Source organism: Scardinius erythrophthalmus, assembly GCF_964197995.2.
Source record: "Scardinius erythrophthalmus genome assembly, chromosome: 2".
NCBI classification, from domain to species: Eukaryota; Metazoa; Chordata; class Actinopteri; order Cypriniformes; family Leuciscidae; genus Scardinius; species Scardinius erythrophthalmus.
This window is the reverse complement of record NC_138222.1, coordinates 7718693-7737420: the sequence shown is the minus strand read 5'-3', so window position 1 is coordinate 7737420 and position 18728 is coordinate 7718693. Positions and strand designations below refer to the sequence as shown.

The window sequence follows — 18728 nt, the reverse complement described above, 5'->3', positions numbered from 1 at the left end:
AAATGACTTTATACCCTGTTAATGGATAACTCCAACCACTGATTTGCACTTAAAAAAGAAATGTACATCCATTAAACGCTTTAAAATACTTTTTTTTCTTTTCTTATCTGGAGTCAAAATTCAGTACATTATCATATGCCTGTCTGTTTTGTTGAAGCAACTGACAAACTGATATATGATGCTGCTAACACACAGACAGTTTCGCTCTAGTTGTATGAAAAGTTGCAATTCAGTCGATTGCGAGGGCAAGGTATTTTTGTGCTATAGGCAATACTGAATGTCATGATATCTTTTAATGAAGTTATCGCTGTTCACCCAGTTAAGTTCTAGAGTAATATGTAAATATAGCCATCACTCCAAGACAGCAGTCGGCTTAGATCCGGCCCATATCTTGGTATGCGTGGAATCCACATGTACCAGATGTGGCCCGGATCTGGGCCGACACTATGTTGCTGTCTGGGCTGTTTGGTTGTACGTATACAATGTTAGTATTCGAGGTCATGCATGTACCGTAGAATTGTACAGCCATCCATATTAGACATGGCTATTGTTCGTAGTCAACCTGCTGTAATGCCACGTGTCAGTGAACAGCAGCCAATTCAACAGTAGGCTGCATCTGTGTAAGTGCCACTGCACCCAAACATAAGAATGAAGACAGCACTTTACATGTATTTTTTTTTTTTTTGCCACTTTTTATATTCACTTTGCCTGCATTTTGAACATTTCTAATGAAAACTTGCTTAACAGCTAAAATGTGTTTCAATGTTGAAATGCTTTGTTTTATCGCACATAATGTGGCTACCCTTGAGAAAAATAGGTAAATTTTATCATACTTTTTTTGAATGTAATGTTTGAGGACACTTAATCACATCTTATTTACAATTAAATGAAAATGTATTATAGTTTTAATTTATATTAAAATCAATTAGTTCAACTAAGTTTTTGGACCCACTTAAGTAGGACTTAAATACATCTTTAAATGTAATTTCATAATTACTTCTGAAAGTATAGTGAATTACTATTCAATTATAGTCAATTAAAATATACTTTAATATATGTCATATATTTAAATATATTTGTAATAAAGTTGCAATTTAGTACATTCTAAATATATTAACTTTAAAGGTAACTTTTCATAACACGCAACAGTCAAATTAGAATCAATCACTTTAAATGTGCTTTAGTATAAGCACAAAATATTCAATTTAAAAAGTTCTTTAAAGTAAAACTTTTAATTTGATATTACAAAGTGTACTTTTTAAAAGTGTACTTAAGTGTGTTAAACTTTCATAAAAGTGGGCTCTCTTTAAGTACACTTAAGTGGCCTTTTTTCATTAATATTATATCATATTTTTTTAAATATACTTTTAAGATTTGAAGTGCAGATTCAAAACAATACAGATCATTTTTTTCACAAGAGAAGACTTCATTCATAGGTGAAGTGAGTTTATGGCGGGACTATCTGTTTGGCTATCTGCCCTGTATAATCAGGCTGGTTTCATTTTCACCAATCAGACATGTTTGTTATGGGATGCTAACAGATGCATTCAAGTTAGACATAATGAAATAGATTTCAAGGGTCTCAAGATACATTTTTAAAAGGTATTATCCTGAAAAACAGCTATTTTTTACTTGACGTAGCGTCTTAAGAATGCTCATAGCGTAAGATGCTTACAAAACAGCATGTCTGCATGTCTATGGCTGTTGCACCGGTACTTTAAAGGCGATGGATTTGAAAACACAGGTTTTCCAAGTGGGTTTCACCGTGCAATTAGTCAAACAGCGCTCTGTCAGCATGCTAATCAAAGCACCGCCGCTAAAATATTTAAACGTTTACCTGACTGACAAGTCAGTTGATGACCATTCTCACACCCATTATCTTTACATCAAAATGATCATGATTTTAGCTATGAAATATGCATATGTTTCCAGCGAAACCAAAGCGAACTCTGTCAGTCAATGTACATGCAATTATCTATAGAATAATTCTTCATATTACATTGTGGCCAGTTCTGTTCCAGTTCTCCAGGAGTCCAGAAATGAAAGGAGCCCACAGGCAGTGAGAGCAAAGTCTTGGAAAGCTCTTAAGGGCGTACAAAACAGCAGAATGCAGAAGTGGCCTTGTGCAGTTGAAAAGAGTCAGCGGGGATCAGAAGGCCTGTGGTGCTGATGGGAATCCAATGTACTCCAGTTTGCATGCTGAGGGGGCAGTCATGATGTCAAGGGTAAGATCGGCCACCGAGATCCATACCGTCAGTCGTGTGTAAACACCTTATGAATGAACAAATGTAGTCAATGTACTGTGTGTTGTGGCAGAGCACCCCTGTCCCAGCTCTCACTCTCTTTGCTGGACCGTTGAGGAGTAAAGGGCTTGTCCGGAGGTTTGAGTGTTATTCAGGTGTGTTGGCGATGGAGTTGGGGTTTGAATTCATCACTGGGTTTATGGGTGGTATGGCCTTGTGACTGAAGTACTCCACTACCTGTTTAGGCACCTCCGCTAGGACACACTTTGCCAGTGCAGCTGGTGAAGCCTGCAAAAGTTACACTTTTATTGGCCTCGGTGAGAGGGAAAAACATTAACAATAGTGAAAAAGAGCAAATCAACCACATTCATGGTAAATTGTGTCCAAACAAAGGGATAAGGCAAGTACAAATTGCGATTTAAATTGTTTGGTGGAGAGCCAAGCAGCAGGCTGGTGAGAGTATTTACACATTTTTAATCCTCGCTTCTCTAAAATTATTGTTTTTTTGTTTTTTGTTTTGTTTTCTGGGTGTTTACATGCGTGGAGGGAACAAACCGCTCTTGTGGAGAGAACTGTGCAGCTCTAAGAGATATTTCTGCAACACTGGCATATGCTGGTTCGCCTCGCTGCCTGCATCATTCACCAAAGCACCACGTCATTTATGCAAGGCATCCGTTGCTCCTTTTAGTTTTCAAATCTTAAGGCCATGAAAAATATTACAATCTATTACAATTTGTCTGCGAAGGCCTTAAAATTCAGACTATAATTTTATAACTATCATTTTATTGGTCACATTTTGTATTAGGTTTCTTAACTACTATGTACTTACATACAAAATTGTGTTCAATTTGTGTTACACTTTATTTTGAGGTGTCCTTGTTACAGTGTAATTGTACAATAAGCTACTGAGTAATATTATTATGACAACATGTACTTACTACAGGGTTAGGCTTGGGGTTTGGTTTAATGGTTTAATGGTTTAATCTTGACTTAATTTCTCAGAATATGCAACATTACATCTCAAACTTTTTCACATTTAATTTCTCTGGCCACTTTCTTAGGTGCACCTGTTCAACTACTCATTAACGCAAATATCTAATCAGCCAATCACAGCAACTCAATGCATTTAGGCATGTAGAAATGATCAAAATGATCTGCTGAAGTTCAAACTGAGCATCAGAATGGAGAAGAAATTAAATTTAAGTGACTTTGAACGTAGCAGGGTTGTTGGTGCCAGACGGGCTGGTTTGAGTATTACAGAAAATGCTGATCTACTGGGATTTTCAAGCACAACCATCTTTAGGGTTTACAAAGAATGGTCAGAAAAGGGGAAAATATCCAGTGAGCGGCAGTTCTGAGGGTGTAAATGCCTTGTTGATGCCAGAGGTCAGAGGAGAATGACCAGACCGGTTCCTGCTGATAGAAAGGCATCAGTAACTCAAATAAACACTCGTTACAACCGAGATCTGCAGAAGAGCATCTCTGAACGCTCAACACATCAAACCTTGAAGCAGAAGAGCATCTCTGAACGCTCAACACGTCAAACCTTGAAGCAGAAGAGCATCTCTGAACGCTCAACACATCAGACCTTGAAGCAGAAGAGCATCTCTGAACGCTCAACACGTCAAACCTTGAAGCAGAAGAGCATCTCTGAACGCTCAACACGTCAGACCTTGAAGCAGAAGAGCATCTCTGAACGCTCAACACGTCAGACCTTGAAGCAGAAGAGCCTCTCTGAACGCTCAACACGTCAAACCTTGAAGCAGAAGAGCATCTCTGAACGCTCAACACGTCAAACCTTGAAGCAGAAGAGCATCTCTGAACGCTCAACACGTCAAACCTTGAAGCAGAAGAGCATCTCTGAACGCTCAACACGTCAGACCTTGAAGCAGAAGAGCATCTCTGAACGCTCAACACGTCAAACCTTGAAGCAGAAGAGCATCTCTGAACGCTCAACACGTCAAACCTTGAAGCAGAAGAGCATCTCTGAACGCTCAACACGTCAGACCTTGAAGCAGAAGAGCATCTCTGAACGCTCAACACGTCAAACCTTGAAGCAGAAGAGCATCTCTGAACGCTCAACACGTCAGACCTTGAAGCAGAAGAGCATCTCTGAACGCTCAACACGTCAGACCTTGAAGCAGAAGAGCCTCTCTGAACGCTCAACACGTCAAACCTTGAAGCAGAAGAGCATCTCTGAACGTTCAACACGTCAGACCTTGAAGCAGAAGAGCATCTCTGAATGCTCAACACGTCAAACCTTGAAGCAGAAGAGCATCTCTGAACGCTCAACACGTCAGACCTTGAAGCAGAAGAGCCTCTCTGAACGCTCAACACGTCAAACCTTGAAGCAGAAGAGCATCTCTGAACGCTCAACACGTCAGACCTTGAAGCAGAAGAGCATCTCTGAACGCTCAACACGTCAGACCTTGAAGCAGAAGAGCCTCTCTGAACGCTCAACACGTCAGACCTTGAAGCAGAAGAGCATCTCTGAACGCTCAACACGTCAGACCTTGAAGCAGAAGAGCCTCTCTGAACGCTCAACACGTCAAACCTTGAAGCAGAAGAGCATCTCTGAACGCTCAACACGTCAAACCTCGAAGCAGAAGAGCATCTCTGAACGCTCAACACGTTCTACTTCCAGCAGCATTATGTGTCATGTCACGAAGCTCAAATCATCTCCAACTAGTTTCTTGAACATGACAGTGAGTTCATTATACTAAAATGGCCTCCAAACTCACCAGATCTCAATCTAATAGAGCACGTTTGGGATGTGTTGGAACGAGAGATTCACATCATGGATTTGCAGCCAACAAATCTGCAGAAACTGCGTGATGATATCAAATAACCATGAACCAAAATCTCCCATGAGAAATGTTTCCAGCAGCTTGTTGAATCTATGCCACGAAGAATTAAAGCATTTCTGAAGGCAAAAGGGGGTCCAATCCGGTACTAGCATGGTGAACCTAATATAGTGGCCAGTGAGTGTACATTATATCTCAGTGTGATTTCTTATTTTAATTATTATTATTTTTATTTAATATATTTTACTCTGAGGTGGAAACCTTTGACATTTGAAAGGGCGAGGATTAAAATAATTGCTACTTAGCTTGATATTTTTGTTTTTGTTTTTCATTATAAACATTTTAAAAATTATATTACAATTTTGTTTAGTTGTTTTTGTTTAGTTTTTTTTAAGAAAGATTTTTAAAATTTTAGGTTTAATTTTGTATACACAGATACCCTCTTTCTAAGATGCAGGATCTACAGGAGAAACAGGATCTACAATAACACATGTATTTGCAAATTCCCAGTGACTGACAAAAACTGACCGTTTTAAAGTCTCTGAAGGGCACAAACTGGACAATGTCCCTCAAGACGGGTTCCCCTTTGGGTGAGCGCAGGACTCCATCATCTCCATCGAGGATCTGCATGTCCGTGAAGTCGGCGTTTCCCACTCCTACTATGATGATGGACATAGGCTGGTAGGAGGCCCGAACAATGGCCTCCCGTGTATCGGCCATGTCTGTTACCACCCCGTCTGTGAGGATCAGCAGGATATGATATAGCTGGCAGAGAAAAGGGTTGTTATCAGGTATTTTGTTTCATTTTTACTATGCACTGTTATAAACATGTCTGAAGCTCATCCACTAAGCACTTAATTTCAATGAAAAATGAAAAAATAAAAATTCTGTAATTATTTACTGAGCCCCATGTTGTTCTAAACCTGTATTATGTTTTCAGTGGAACAAAAAAAAACATTTTTTTGTGGATTTTTTGCCCCCCAAAAAAGTGCAAAAAGAAATCTATCAAATTATTATTTTGTGTTGTAAAGAAAAAAAAAAAACAGAGTTTGGGTTAAGAAAAACATGAGGGTGAGTAAATAAAAACTGAATTTTAATTTATAGGTGAACTTTTCCTTTAAATGCCTCGATAGTAATGAACAGAATATTAGATACATTCTAAAATAGGCAGTCACTAGGCTAAAATTGTCTATATTTACTGGCCTGAACATCCCAGGGGTCCAGCCAACATTAAACATGCAAAGTCTACAGTTTGAATGAATGGCCTGGTTTCTGAACATTGATCTCACTGAGCTCATTTACTGTAAAACGATCACTTTTGGGGAAGGGGTTATCAAGTTTAATAATAGATGAAGATCAACACAAGGACATAGTGTGTAGAAGACAACAATGCAATAGAGCAATGCATTGCTAAGCTTGAGGGCAAATATTTGACCCGAAACCATTAAATGCCATGTTAAGTGACTTAATATAATTCTAAATTGATTGTAGCTGCGTTAATTACCAAAACAGCCCTCAAGATAATCAGCTAAAAGGTTTTATTTGGACCATGACTACATTTCTAAGGTTATGTGCACAAACCAATGACAGGGGGAACAAAAGGATAGTCAAAGGCAAATTCATTAAACCATGCATTTCAGAGAAAAATCCTGTTTTTTTTTTTAGTCACATTTCACCTATAGTCCAGAATCTAAATGATTTTCACCTGCATATTTCATTGTGAATATTTACCTTTTTTTTAAATTAACTTCTTCCTCCTTTGACATTAATTCCTTTCATTGAAAGGAGTCTTTCAATGCAAATTTGGAAAGGGTAGAAACCATCACTGCTATTTGCATGATAAAATGAACACTGCAATATTATTGCAAGGGACTCAAAGCCAAATACCTCATTTAGAAAGGCACAAAAAATGAACTCTAATGAACTTATATTACTGAATAATATAAGCTGAAAATATTCCTTAGACTGATTACCCAACATGCACAAGGATAAATTTGGCGAATTCTAATTTGGCGAGTGTGTAAAGCCGGTGTGACTAAGGCCTTGTCCACACTAATACGTTTTCATTTGAAAACTAATTTTCTCTCCATTTTGGCCTTCCGTCCACACTGAGACATGTTGAGGCCTTTAAGACAATGTTTCTCAACTCGAGAAGAGAGAATTTTTAGGGCGAATGATTTAGATGTCTCCCTCTTTAACACTAGCAAGCTAATGAGTTAAATCGGGTGAGTGGACATCTTCCTGGGAGGAGAAACACTGCTCTAATATATGGTCCAATTTCAAAAACATGATTACAAGCCTCAAAAACTTAAAACCAATCTTAATTACATATTGTCTGTTTCCTGACCCTTTAGGCGCTTTGTATGTATTAATCCGGAAAGAGGAACAAAGAAGTCGAGAGGAAAATCGCCATCTAAAACGAAAGGGCAAATGGTACAGAAGAAACAGGTTGCAGTAAACCCACATGTTGCCACTCTGCCCAGCAAAGTGATGGATTATCAGTGGAATTTCTGAAATGTAAGTAGTACACACACACACACACAGAGAGAGATCTATTTTTCCTTTAATTGTAACCTTTTAATATTCTCTATCTGTCTCTAAAGCCCCTTTCACACAGCGCGATGATCCTGGGAAATTGCCAGAACGCTTTCTGTGTGAACGCAAACACGACCCGGGATTGATGCCGGCATCGATGCCGGGTTGGGGACCTACAGTAGTAACATTGCCGTCTTCGGTCCTGGAACGCGCGCTGTGTGAACAAAAGCCGTAATAATGCCGCGTCGTAGTGATGACGCTGAAGCCGGGATCGTTTGCCAGCTGTGAAACGGTATGTAATGCGCAAGTTTATGATCGAATCAGAGAAAAAAATGCACAGGCGTGGTTTATAAGCAAACTTAAGACGCTGCTGAGACATTACAAGTCACATCGATGCCACGTGTCTTTACGGGATTTTTACGGGCTGTGTGTGAACGCACTCTCTGATTCCGGAAAATCACTGGCAGTGTGAATGAACCAAAATCAAACGAACCCGGGTCAAATCCGGGGTCACTTTATCCGTGTATTTTGTCTGTGTGAAAGGGGCTTAACTGTATTTGTCATCCCTCTATCTGTCTCTGACTGTATCATTATGTTTTGTAATATATCTAATATATTGTCCTCTTTGTTCTTTTCGATATTTCTAGCCACTCTTTGCATCCTGTGATGGAACAGCATTCTGGAGCTGAATTGTTCTCCATTTTTGATCAGAAATTTGTTGGACTCACTTGGGGCCTTGTTGTTTGGACATGTTGGTCTGGTAATGAAGTGGTGAAATTTTATTATGATCATGTTGGTCAACTTGTGGTTTTAAATGCATGTTGTTTGCGTATTTCTTCTTTGTGTAAAGGGCCATGATGGCTAATTTGTTTCAAGTAATTAAAGGAGAACTCGGCAACTCTAGCGAACTCTAGTCACTTCTTCGCTGATTTTCCCTTTTGTTGTCGCATGTTTTCCCCACGAGCTCCCCCTACAGCTGTGGGGGGGCGTATATGTCACAACACGGTCGTAAAAAACTCACTTGCGGTGGCCTCCTACCCCTGTCTACCGCTGCTCATGTGCGTTTGTTTTGATCGGAGCAAGCCAACTGAATCGTGTGGAGCTTTGTCTACCGAGGTGGGTAATCTGGTAATACATCATACATGCGTGTGTGTTTATGTTGAATTGCCGTAAAGTGATTAGTGAGCGGGGAAAGTCACCAATATCACCATAACAGGTTGTTTAACCATCCAAATGATTTCTAGACAGTTTTATTAAGTTAAAAAAGTTACCAAGTTCTCCTTTAAAAAATATTTAATTTCATGTCCATAAAAAAAAATAAAAAAATTTGTAAATAAAAATGAAATCAAAATAATACAAAATACACTGTTTTATGACTTTTCATAAAGATTTTAAAGTTATAAATTAAATACATTTTGACCTGTTTTTCAAGATTAGTATGTTGAATTATTTTTTTGTTTTGTGAAGTAATAGGGGAATTAAGTTGTGCATTATACAACACTTTATGTTTTTAAAAACAATTGTTTAAAGCTTATGTTGTTAAATAATTTACATTTAAAATTCAGCTGCCGGTCATTAATATTCAGAAATCATATATTTGTATTCTCCATTTTACATACTTCCTCTAGATATAGCAAATACAGATATTCTGTAGCTTACTGTAAAAAAATACAACAATTAAAAAAAACAGTTATTTACTGTAATCAGAGAATACAGTAAAATTCTGTAAATTAAATTGGAGAAACGCTACTGTAAATAATACAGTAACTGGCTGGCAACCCTGCTGCTAGTATTTTACTGTAAAATTTACAGGTAATTTTTAACAGTGTATGAAAACTGAGGTATTTGAAAACGATGACGCATGTTTAATAATGTAACGCATATTGCACCCATAGAGCTATGTTTATACTGGTATTGTGCCTGTTATGAGCTATTCGCTTTCACACTGTTACTAAAGATAATGTTATTTTGTGATCTCATTATATCACAGTTCTGCGAAGATGACAAAACAATTTACTCGCAATTGCCGTCCTGAGGCAAAACATGATAGCAGTTGCTCTCGTATAATGGTGACTGAATGCGACCTGGATGCAATGTCTGTTGGGGGAGCATTAAAATAAGTGTTAGCAGATATTAAGCAGACAGTCTCCTAATACTCTAATATCTAGTTGACATGTTGCATGTATGTAATAAAAACAGTTGCATCTAAAATAGAGTTAAAATTTTGTTTACTGTTTAAACCCTGTCCACATCTGGTTTTATCAGATTATGGATACAGGCAGATAAATGTACAGAAAATAGCTTCACCGCACACCCTGTTTATTTTAAGGTGTCCGTTTTACAGTGTAATTACACATTTAAGTACTGAGTAATAATACTTAACTACATGTCCTTACTATATGGTAGGGTTAGTATTAGGGTTTGGCTGGTTAGTTGCAAGCAATTATGCACAATTTATAGTATTTTATTTTATTTATATTAATATAGTAACTACATGCAATGTGACACTGTAAAATAAAGTGTTATCCACACACCCTTAATTACTGCCCATAGAAAGCTGGTGGTTAATGTAATTTAATTTTTAAAAGGATGTTTGTGTACATTTGAGTGATTATGGCACTAGTAATTCATCAAATAATGAAGATGCATGCATCCAGACAGATGCAGTAAAATACACTTTGACCATTGTAAACTGCCTCTGTAAACTGGGGAAAAAACGGTGCAGAAAATTCACTCAGAAATTGCTAATAAATTTCACAGGTATTTACTACTCGGCAAGTAATGCATTGAAGGAAACATGACATTTTGAAGTAGAGAGACTGGTATTTTCTTGTAAAACGTACTCTAGTAGTCTTTGTTTTATCTACAATTTTGAAAAATCATTTTTACAATAATTTTACAGTATTTCCAATGGCAACACTTTCGTGGCCGTGTTTTCACCATTACCTGACTGCATGATTCTTTTAGTGATTCCAGTGTTCATTTTTATTGCATTTCACCTTCAGTGCTGTACCATAAACAGACACTTTAAAGATACTCACAGAAGCGTCTTTGATGGGTTCTTTCCCAGCTGCCAGTTTAGCTATTCTGTTGATGATGGGAGCCACATTAGTGGGACCGTAGAGCTGGATCTTGGGCAGGCAGTTTTGGTAGGCTTCCACGACCCCCTGGATCTCTGATCAGAGAGAGAAGGGGACACGGCTATCACTTCTGTTCTGGAGGCTTATTTGTATTTCTCTCTTGGTCTCTGCGGGTTTCTGAGAGCAGTGCTGAAGTATTGGCAGCAAAAGCAACAGATTCTGAGATCAAATCAGTGGACAGACTGAGTCGGAACTCTTCATCTTTCGCAGAAATGTGAACGGACTGAAGCAAGCCCAAAATTTCCCACAGTCTTCACACATTCTCTTTGAGTGCTAAAGGAATTTTTCACTCATAAATTAAAATTCGGTTATTATTTACTCACCCTCATGTCGTTCCAAAACCGCATGTCTTTTCTTCTTCCGTGAAACACAAAGCAAAAATGCTGAGCAATATTATGTACGCTCTTTTCCATATTATGAAAGTAGACTGGGGTCTGAGTTGTTAATGAGCATTTTAAAAATATATGTGTGAGGAACAGTCTAAAATGTTGTAATCCCTGCTAGAAGAACATGGAAGCTGGTTCAGTCAACTCTATCTCACGTCCAATTCGTACGAGTGAGTATGAAGCGGCTAATTCGTATACGAATTCGTACAATTTGTCTAAACCCTAGTGATAGGTTTAGGGGCAGGGGCAGTAGCCGTGTTTCCATTACCCTTCAAATTGCGCAAATTGAAATTGCGAATTGAAAATACGCCCAATGGAAACACGTCAATTTCGCGAAAACTCCCATTTATGGCAAAAAAGTTTTTTACGCTCGCATGAGGTGGTTTTTCAGGCAATTCGAAAAATAAATATTTCACAAAACTTTACAGGTCACCTGACATAGATGACGCGGTATGTTTGGACAGAATACGAGACTGAGCTCTTTATTAAATTCATATAAGACAAAATAATTACAGGAATAATGGATTCTAAACCTCAAATAAAGGCCACAATCAAGACCTCGAAGCAGAAATGACTGAGAAACACCCAGAAACAGCTCAAATGTGCCGCTCACAAGTATAATAAGGGTCGTTCCTTACCATTAATGCTTGGAAAACACATACATCTCTTTCAATTAATAATAATGGCTAGTGCAGTGGCTGGGATATACATAATCCTACCAACGTCTGTTACCATGGTTTTTGGAATGATTTTATTGATCGCGAGAGGGAAAAAATTAGTTTTAGTCGCATAACATCGGTTAATGGAAACGGCGTCATTTCACAATAGTTTTTTGTCGGCATTTAGAAAAAATCGCATAAAGTTTTGCGCAAATCTGTAATGGAAACGCGCCTAGTGATAGGTCACTAATTCGTACGAATTAGCCACCTGGTAAAATACTTACGAATTGCCGTGAGATTGGGTTGGTTCAGTCCAGTCATCAGCTGGACATCACATGGTCCAAAAACCAGCTTAACCACCTTGAGCTGGTATGACCAACTGCTTTGTTGCTGACCCAAGATCATCTACCATGACTAGCTTAGACTAACTAGACACCAGCTACCAGCTTCCAAACAAAGTTAGCAGCTTAAAGTTGAAGTATGTAATACATGTTAATGACACATAGCAACACAGCTAAAAGTATTCCTAATATGTGACCCTGGATCTCAAAACTCATAAGTCGCACGGGTATATTTGTGGCAAAAGCCAACAATACATTGTATGGGTCAAAATTATCGATTTTTCTTTTCTGCCAAAAATCATTAGGATATTAAGTAAAGATCATGTTCCATGAAGATATTTTGTACATTTCCTACCGTAAATGTATGAAACATTTATTTTTGTAAGTGAATGCAGCATAATCACGAACATAAATGGACAACTTTAAAGGCGATTTTCTCAATGTTTCGATTTTTTGCACCCTCAGATTCCAGATTTTCAAATAGTTGTATCTCGGCCAAATATTATCCTATCCTAACAAATCATACATCAATGGAAAGCTTATTTATTCAACTTTCAGATGATGTATAAATCTAGCCTAGAAATCTAAAAAAATGTATTTTGCAGCCAGGGTAGTCTCGCAACTCTCCGTTGACTTTCGAGCTGGAAAACAAACAAAATTAGGTCAGGCCAATCACGTCATGTATAGAGTAGGCGGGGCGGGCTTAACATGATGACGACAGAGTTGAACGGTTCCCTGCTACTTGAAAACAAAGAATGGCGGCTGCTGTTGGAGAACAGTCTTTCGAATCGGCGAATCGGCTTTGGCTTTGTGTTCGTAGTTTTGCCGGCCCGATTCAAAAGTTGAATCTATCAACTAACGTTAGCTCCGCTGTTGGGAAAACGTTCTGGTTGAAGCGCTGTCCTATTGCGTGCAGAGGGAATTTGAAAGACAGCCGTTTATCCCGCCCCTCGGATTGAGCAGTGTCTATGGTGAGTTGCCAGACCTAACATCTTGATGTAGGCTAGTATAAATCTCAATTTAAAAAAAATGACCCATGTGACTGGTTTTGTGGTCCAGGGTCACATATGTACTTTTACTGAAAGTAGCCTACTTTTACCTGTTGAGACATGCCTTCACAAGCACCCATAGGAGCTGTATTTGTGATGTTTGAGTTGGGAGAGGCGCGAAAGGGGTGTTTGCAAGGTTGTACATTTTTGTAATTCCGATAGGTGCCACTAGTGTTGCAGAAACTACATACTTCACCTTTAAACTAGATTTTCCTGCAATTCCATTGACACTTATGCCTGTTGACAGATTTGCCATGCCATGATTGGTATGGTGCATGACGCAGGTCGGATGTCAAGGACAATTGGTCACGTCACATTGGCGTCACTATAACATTGAGCTCAAACTTGCCTTAAAGGCACGTAATGTTTGAATGGATGGTGACAGCAGAGGGAAAGATTTTCTTGTTCCTCACACAAAGATGGCATCAGATGGATTCAGGAGAAAGTCATATGGGACCACTTTTATGAAATGTTTAAAGTGCCTTATTGAAAAGAATGGCCATTCCTCAACATTTCTCCTTTTGTGTTCCACGGAAGAAAGAAAGTCATATAAAGTCGGAAACGTCAATGAGGGGATTTGTGACTGAACTTTTCCGATAACTGTGACAACAGCTTCAGAAACATCACATCAGGGTGTCTCTGTTCAGCTCCCATGAGATATTCACTAAAATGCAAATTGCCTGTCACTCTTACCTTCGCATTCATCATCCTCCGGGTTGAAATTGATGGCAAAGTCATGAGACACCTGTAGTTTGGAGAATAAAAACAAACAGAAAGGTTTAGCGTTCTTGTACACACCTGGTTTCTGGTTAAAAACTGTATTTCTGCTGTTAAAAGATAGCAATAAATCATACAGTGCTTGTTGGTCTTATTTGCATGTTTCTAAGAAGAATACTTTCTGCAACACTATGCATGAAATGACCCGATGATGATGATGATGTTAAAACAAAATAGCATCCTCCCTACAGATTTTCCATTGTAATCAACAACCATTGTGAAACCCCTCTAGTACTTAGCACAAATTTCACTGAAATTGAATTTCTTTTGTTGACAACGACATTCTGAATATAACTGTTATTGTTACATTTCTTTGAAAAGGAAATAGACCTGGTAGGTAGTGGACTGCAATCTGCCTGAACAAACAGACCATAAAATGAAATCCTGTGATAGTTTAGGGGAAGACTTTACAAGCTGTTATTATTCTGATTTTATATTATTCTGTGAGAATAACCCATTTTTTGCTGTAAAGGTTGCGAGTCTGTAAATAAAAATAAAAATGGTTATGACTTACAACTTGTGAGATAAAGGTTGCGGCCTACACTGATAATGGTAGATACTTCCACATTTACAAACTATACATCAACGTTGTGAAAAAGAAGTGCACTTAATTGTATTGAGTGTGCACTTGCAGTGTTGCAGATATTAATGAAATAAAAGGCCATGGACTATGTTTCTTAACACAATTAAGTACACTTTTGATCATGTCAAATTAAAAACATTTTAAATCATTATGTTTTAATAATCTTTTGTCATGCTTTAAAGAAGTGCACTTATTTTGATGCATTGACTAACAAACTAAAGAATAAGCAAAGGACTTAATTATTTAGTCCATTTCTAGAGTGTTCTTTTAAAGTAATTATATTTTAAATGTACAAAAATTGCGGTTACACTTTATTTTAAGGTGACGTAGTTACATTGTACTTACATGAGGACAATGTACTTATTAACATACGCACTGACTTTAACTACATGTACTTACTATAGAGTTAAGGTTAGGGTTTGGTTTAGGGTTAGTTACTTGTAATTATGCATAATTTACTGTTATTACTATAGTAACTACATGTAGTAACATGTAACTACGTCACCTTGAAATAAAGTGTTACCAAAATTGCAACTTCATCATCATTACAAATATGTGAAATTACAAATATATTTTAAATACATGACACAAGTTTCAATAGAAATGACATCAAAGTATATTTTAGTTTAGCATAAATTCTTTCAGTATTCAGCATTTTAACCAAATATACAAAAATAATAACGAAATTACATTTTTAGATGTACTTCAGCCCTAAGTGTTTTAAAAAAACACTCATAAGCATTTAATATAATTTCGACTATATTTTTATTTAAATGCAGTTAAGTCTCCAAAATACATCATATTCAAATCACATTTAAGTATCTTTTAAAGTATATAACTTCTATAATTACTCTTTTTTTAAAGTATGCTAAAGTGTACTTTTAACAAGGGGTATTTGTAATTTAGTTTCTTGTAATTATGCATAATATACTGTTATTACTAAGTACATTAAACACATATAAGGACATTTTAAAATAAACCTACCATAGTACAATAAACCTACTATAAACCTACATACAATCAATACAATTAAGTGCACTTCTTTTTCACAAGGGACCACATAATATATATATATATATACAATATACAAAAAAAAATATTTTTACCTCATAATTAGGTGGAATTCTTGCCCCAAAGCCCAAAGCAGAGAATCGTTTGTCACTGTGATCAGATAAAAACATTCATTAGTAAATAAAACAGCGAATAATAAACGAGTTAAACAACACTTTCTACATATGTGCAACTCTTAGGTCTTTTCTGAAATATTTTATTCATCAAATCACACACAAGGCTTGATTTTAACAAATACCTCGCCAGCTTAACAAGGTTCAAATATCAATACGCCACTCGGGTGAACATGGTGTACTGCTATGGGCAGAGGTGTGTGTAAGATCATCGTGTTGAAGGAATGAAAGAGACTCCAGAGAGAGAGGGGAAGACACAGACTCAGCCGTACAGCAGATTCACACAGCTGGTCACTCGACATGAGGTCACAACCACAGAGCTGAGACATGAGGAACAAGATCACCTCAGGCACACAGCTAGTCTTTCAGTCGCTAATCAAAGCTAGATGAGGGAGCACCGTTCTGATAGCTGTCACCACTCATGTTGGCCAATCAATGACACCTGATTTGAATGAACCCCAGTTGAGCCAAGTCTGTGGAGTATGCAACAATTTCATACATTCTCTGGATGAAAAAAAAAAAAAAGTGAGTGCACAAAACCTGTATCCATAGCTGGCATTCAAAGCAAACAGAATGCAGAATTGCAATCTCTGTACAATAACAGTCTTTAAATGCAAGATATTTAAAGTGTACGTGAAGTATACTTGCAAAAGTTCCACTTTAGCACAATCAAGTATACTTAAGTATATCTTTAGTTGAACTTCAGCACTATTTCCAGATAACTAAAGTATTTTAAGTACAAAATTAGTTGTTCCAATTTAGCAGACTTTAAGTATACCAATTGTGTATACCAAAATAAAAATGTCATGGGTATTTATATTAAGTACATAAATATGTTAATTTATTTGTAGTATACTTGGCATAAAATAAATGTATTAACATTTTGGCAGAATTAATTTTTCACTATGTTTTTTGTTTTCAAAGAACTGTAGAAAACTGATTGCAGATAATATAATATTAATGAAATAAAAGGCCAGAGAGTCCACTTTCATGTATGGAAGCTTGTTTCCGCCACAGAATAAAAAATAAAAAAGGTAATTGCGATTTTTTATCTCATAATTCTGACTTTTTTTTCCTCACAATAGCGAGATATAACGTTTTTTATATTTGATATTTATCGCATCATTTTTTATATATAGCAATTGAGTGTTATAAAGTCAGTTTTGTGAGATATAAACTCGCAATTCTGAGGAAAAAAAGTCTGAACTGCGAGCTTATTTCTCGCACTTATATCTCGCAATTCTGACTTTATATCTAGTAGTTCTGAGAAATAAAGTCAGAATTGCAAGATGTAAACTCGCAATTGTAAGATAAAAAGTTGCAATTATCTTTTAAAAAAATTTTCCATATAGCTTCCATATTCATGTTTCTTAAACTTAAGTACACTTATTTTTAACGTGTTGACTAACATGCACATTTAAAGTACTTTATACTTGATATTACATTTAAGGTTAATATATCTTAAATGTACTCAATTGCAACTTTATCATTACAAATTAGTAAATACAGATATTTTAAATGCATGACAAGTTTCAATAAAAATTGCATTAAAGTATATTTCAGTTTTCTATAAATGCTTGTCAGTAACTTCAGCACACTTAGCCATATTTCAAAGACAATGGAAAGATGTACTTAAGTCTTACTTAAGTGGGTTGAAAACAGCACTTAAACTTAAACTAAGTGCATTTAATATACATTTAAATAATAATACATTTTCATTTAACTGCAATTAACATGCAGTTAAGTGTCTGAAAACATTACATTCACATATTTCCATAATAAGAACTCTTTTTAAAAGTACGCTAAAGTGTACTTCTTTTTCACATGGGTCCTTATACTGCAGATCTCGTGACTCTGAAGTATGTGGAGCATCAATGCAGTCTCTCTGAAGAAACCTAGAGCAGAACTCTGGGCCCGTGTGTGGCTCAGCTGATTCTCCTCACATTTACATGTTTACTTGCCTGAAGACATCATGCTGTGACGGCTATTGAGAATGTTCCTGATCTATGAAGAGGAGTACACTAATCTCTAGCATGATGCAATCTGCATCTCCATAATCACATCATAGCTCAAGTTAATGTGAGCTATTGAGCTGTGGCTTGTTTACCATAGTGAAGAAAGGAGAGATTACTGAGATACACCCATGAGAAGACTACACAGAGACGAATGTTACATCTATCCTGACTTACTAAACCCTTTGAAGCCCAGCAGACAAATAAAGTTGACAAAGTATGTGATAACTAGAGATGTTTTAAAACAAATGGCATAAGAGTATGACTTTAAAAATAGCTTTGGGTTACACTTTATTTCATTAATTTCCAATTTATGTCCAATGAGCATGCAAATTTGTGCAAATCAGTTTGAAAATATGCAAAAAAGTGTATCAAATACCCAAAAAGCAGAAAATCCAGAATATGATTTCTGTGGGTCAAAGAGGCAAATTTGTTCTTCATGAGAAGAGTTGGTGTTATATTTCAAGTCCGTAGCTGAAATGGGTCACTATGGGTCATTTAATATTTTTACATTCCTGTTGCTAAGCAACCACAGCACTTATCCATCCCATAATTGAGACATAGCCGCAGAGATGATCTGCATCAGTGTTATAATATTTTATTATATTTATTTATTTATTCATTTCAGTTTATTTTATTTCAAGAAATAGATTTTTTATAGCTTTAGTAATAACTGCAGTAAAAATCTGCATGCAAAGTTTGCCTACTTTTATACAGTCACACCCGTTTAATAAATTTTAAAGTCCCCCTGTGGTGAAAATCCAGCTTTTAATGTTGTTTATATGTCTATGTGGTGTTTTTAATATGCTTTAAGACAAACCATGTGCAAATTCACAAGTCAACACCATTGATGAGTATTTTCTCCTTAAAACTGCAGTGAACCAAAGACAGCCTCAAAAACGCGGTTTGAAATCTCTGGTGTTTCTGACGTCACAAACTACCTTGTAACCAATCAGGTGAACGTGTGATCGTCAACGAGTGGATCTCTGAGCTGGTGAGAGTGAGTGGAGGCGGG

The 18728-nt window shown here is 36.8% G+C and overlaps 1 protein-coding gene across 1 annotated transcript in view; it reads right to left on the bottom strand.

The window, feature by feature from the left end:
* Positions 1 to 2390: 2390 nt before the first annotated feature.
* The window catches only part of cpne7 (copine VII), a gene marked incomplete at both ends in the record, with an annotated part of 48387 nt that continues 32049 nt past the window's right edge, over positions 2391 to 18728 (bottom strand). The window contains 5 exons of the mRNA XM_081351942.1: positions 2391 to 2531; positions 5576 to 5812; positions 10624 to 10757; positions 13851 to 13902; positions 15624 to 15678. Of these exons, the coding sequence (XP_081208068.1) occupies positions 2391 to 2531; positions 5576 to 5812; positions 10624 to 10757; positions 13851 to 13902; positions 15624 to 15678 (619 nt within the window). The remainder of the gene's footprint in view (positions 2532 to 5575; positions 5813 to 10623; positions 10758 to 13850; positions 13903 to 15623; positions 15679 to 18728) is intronic.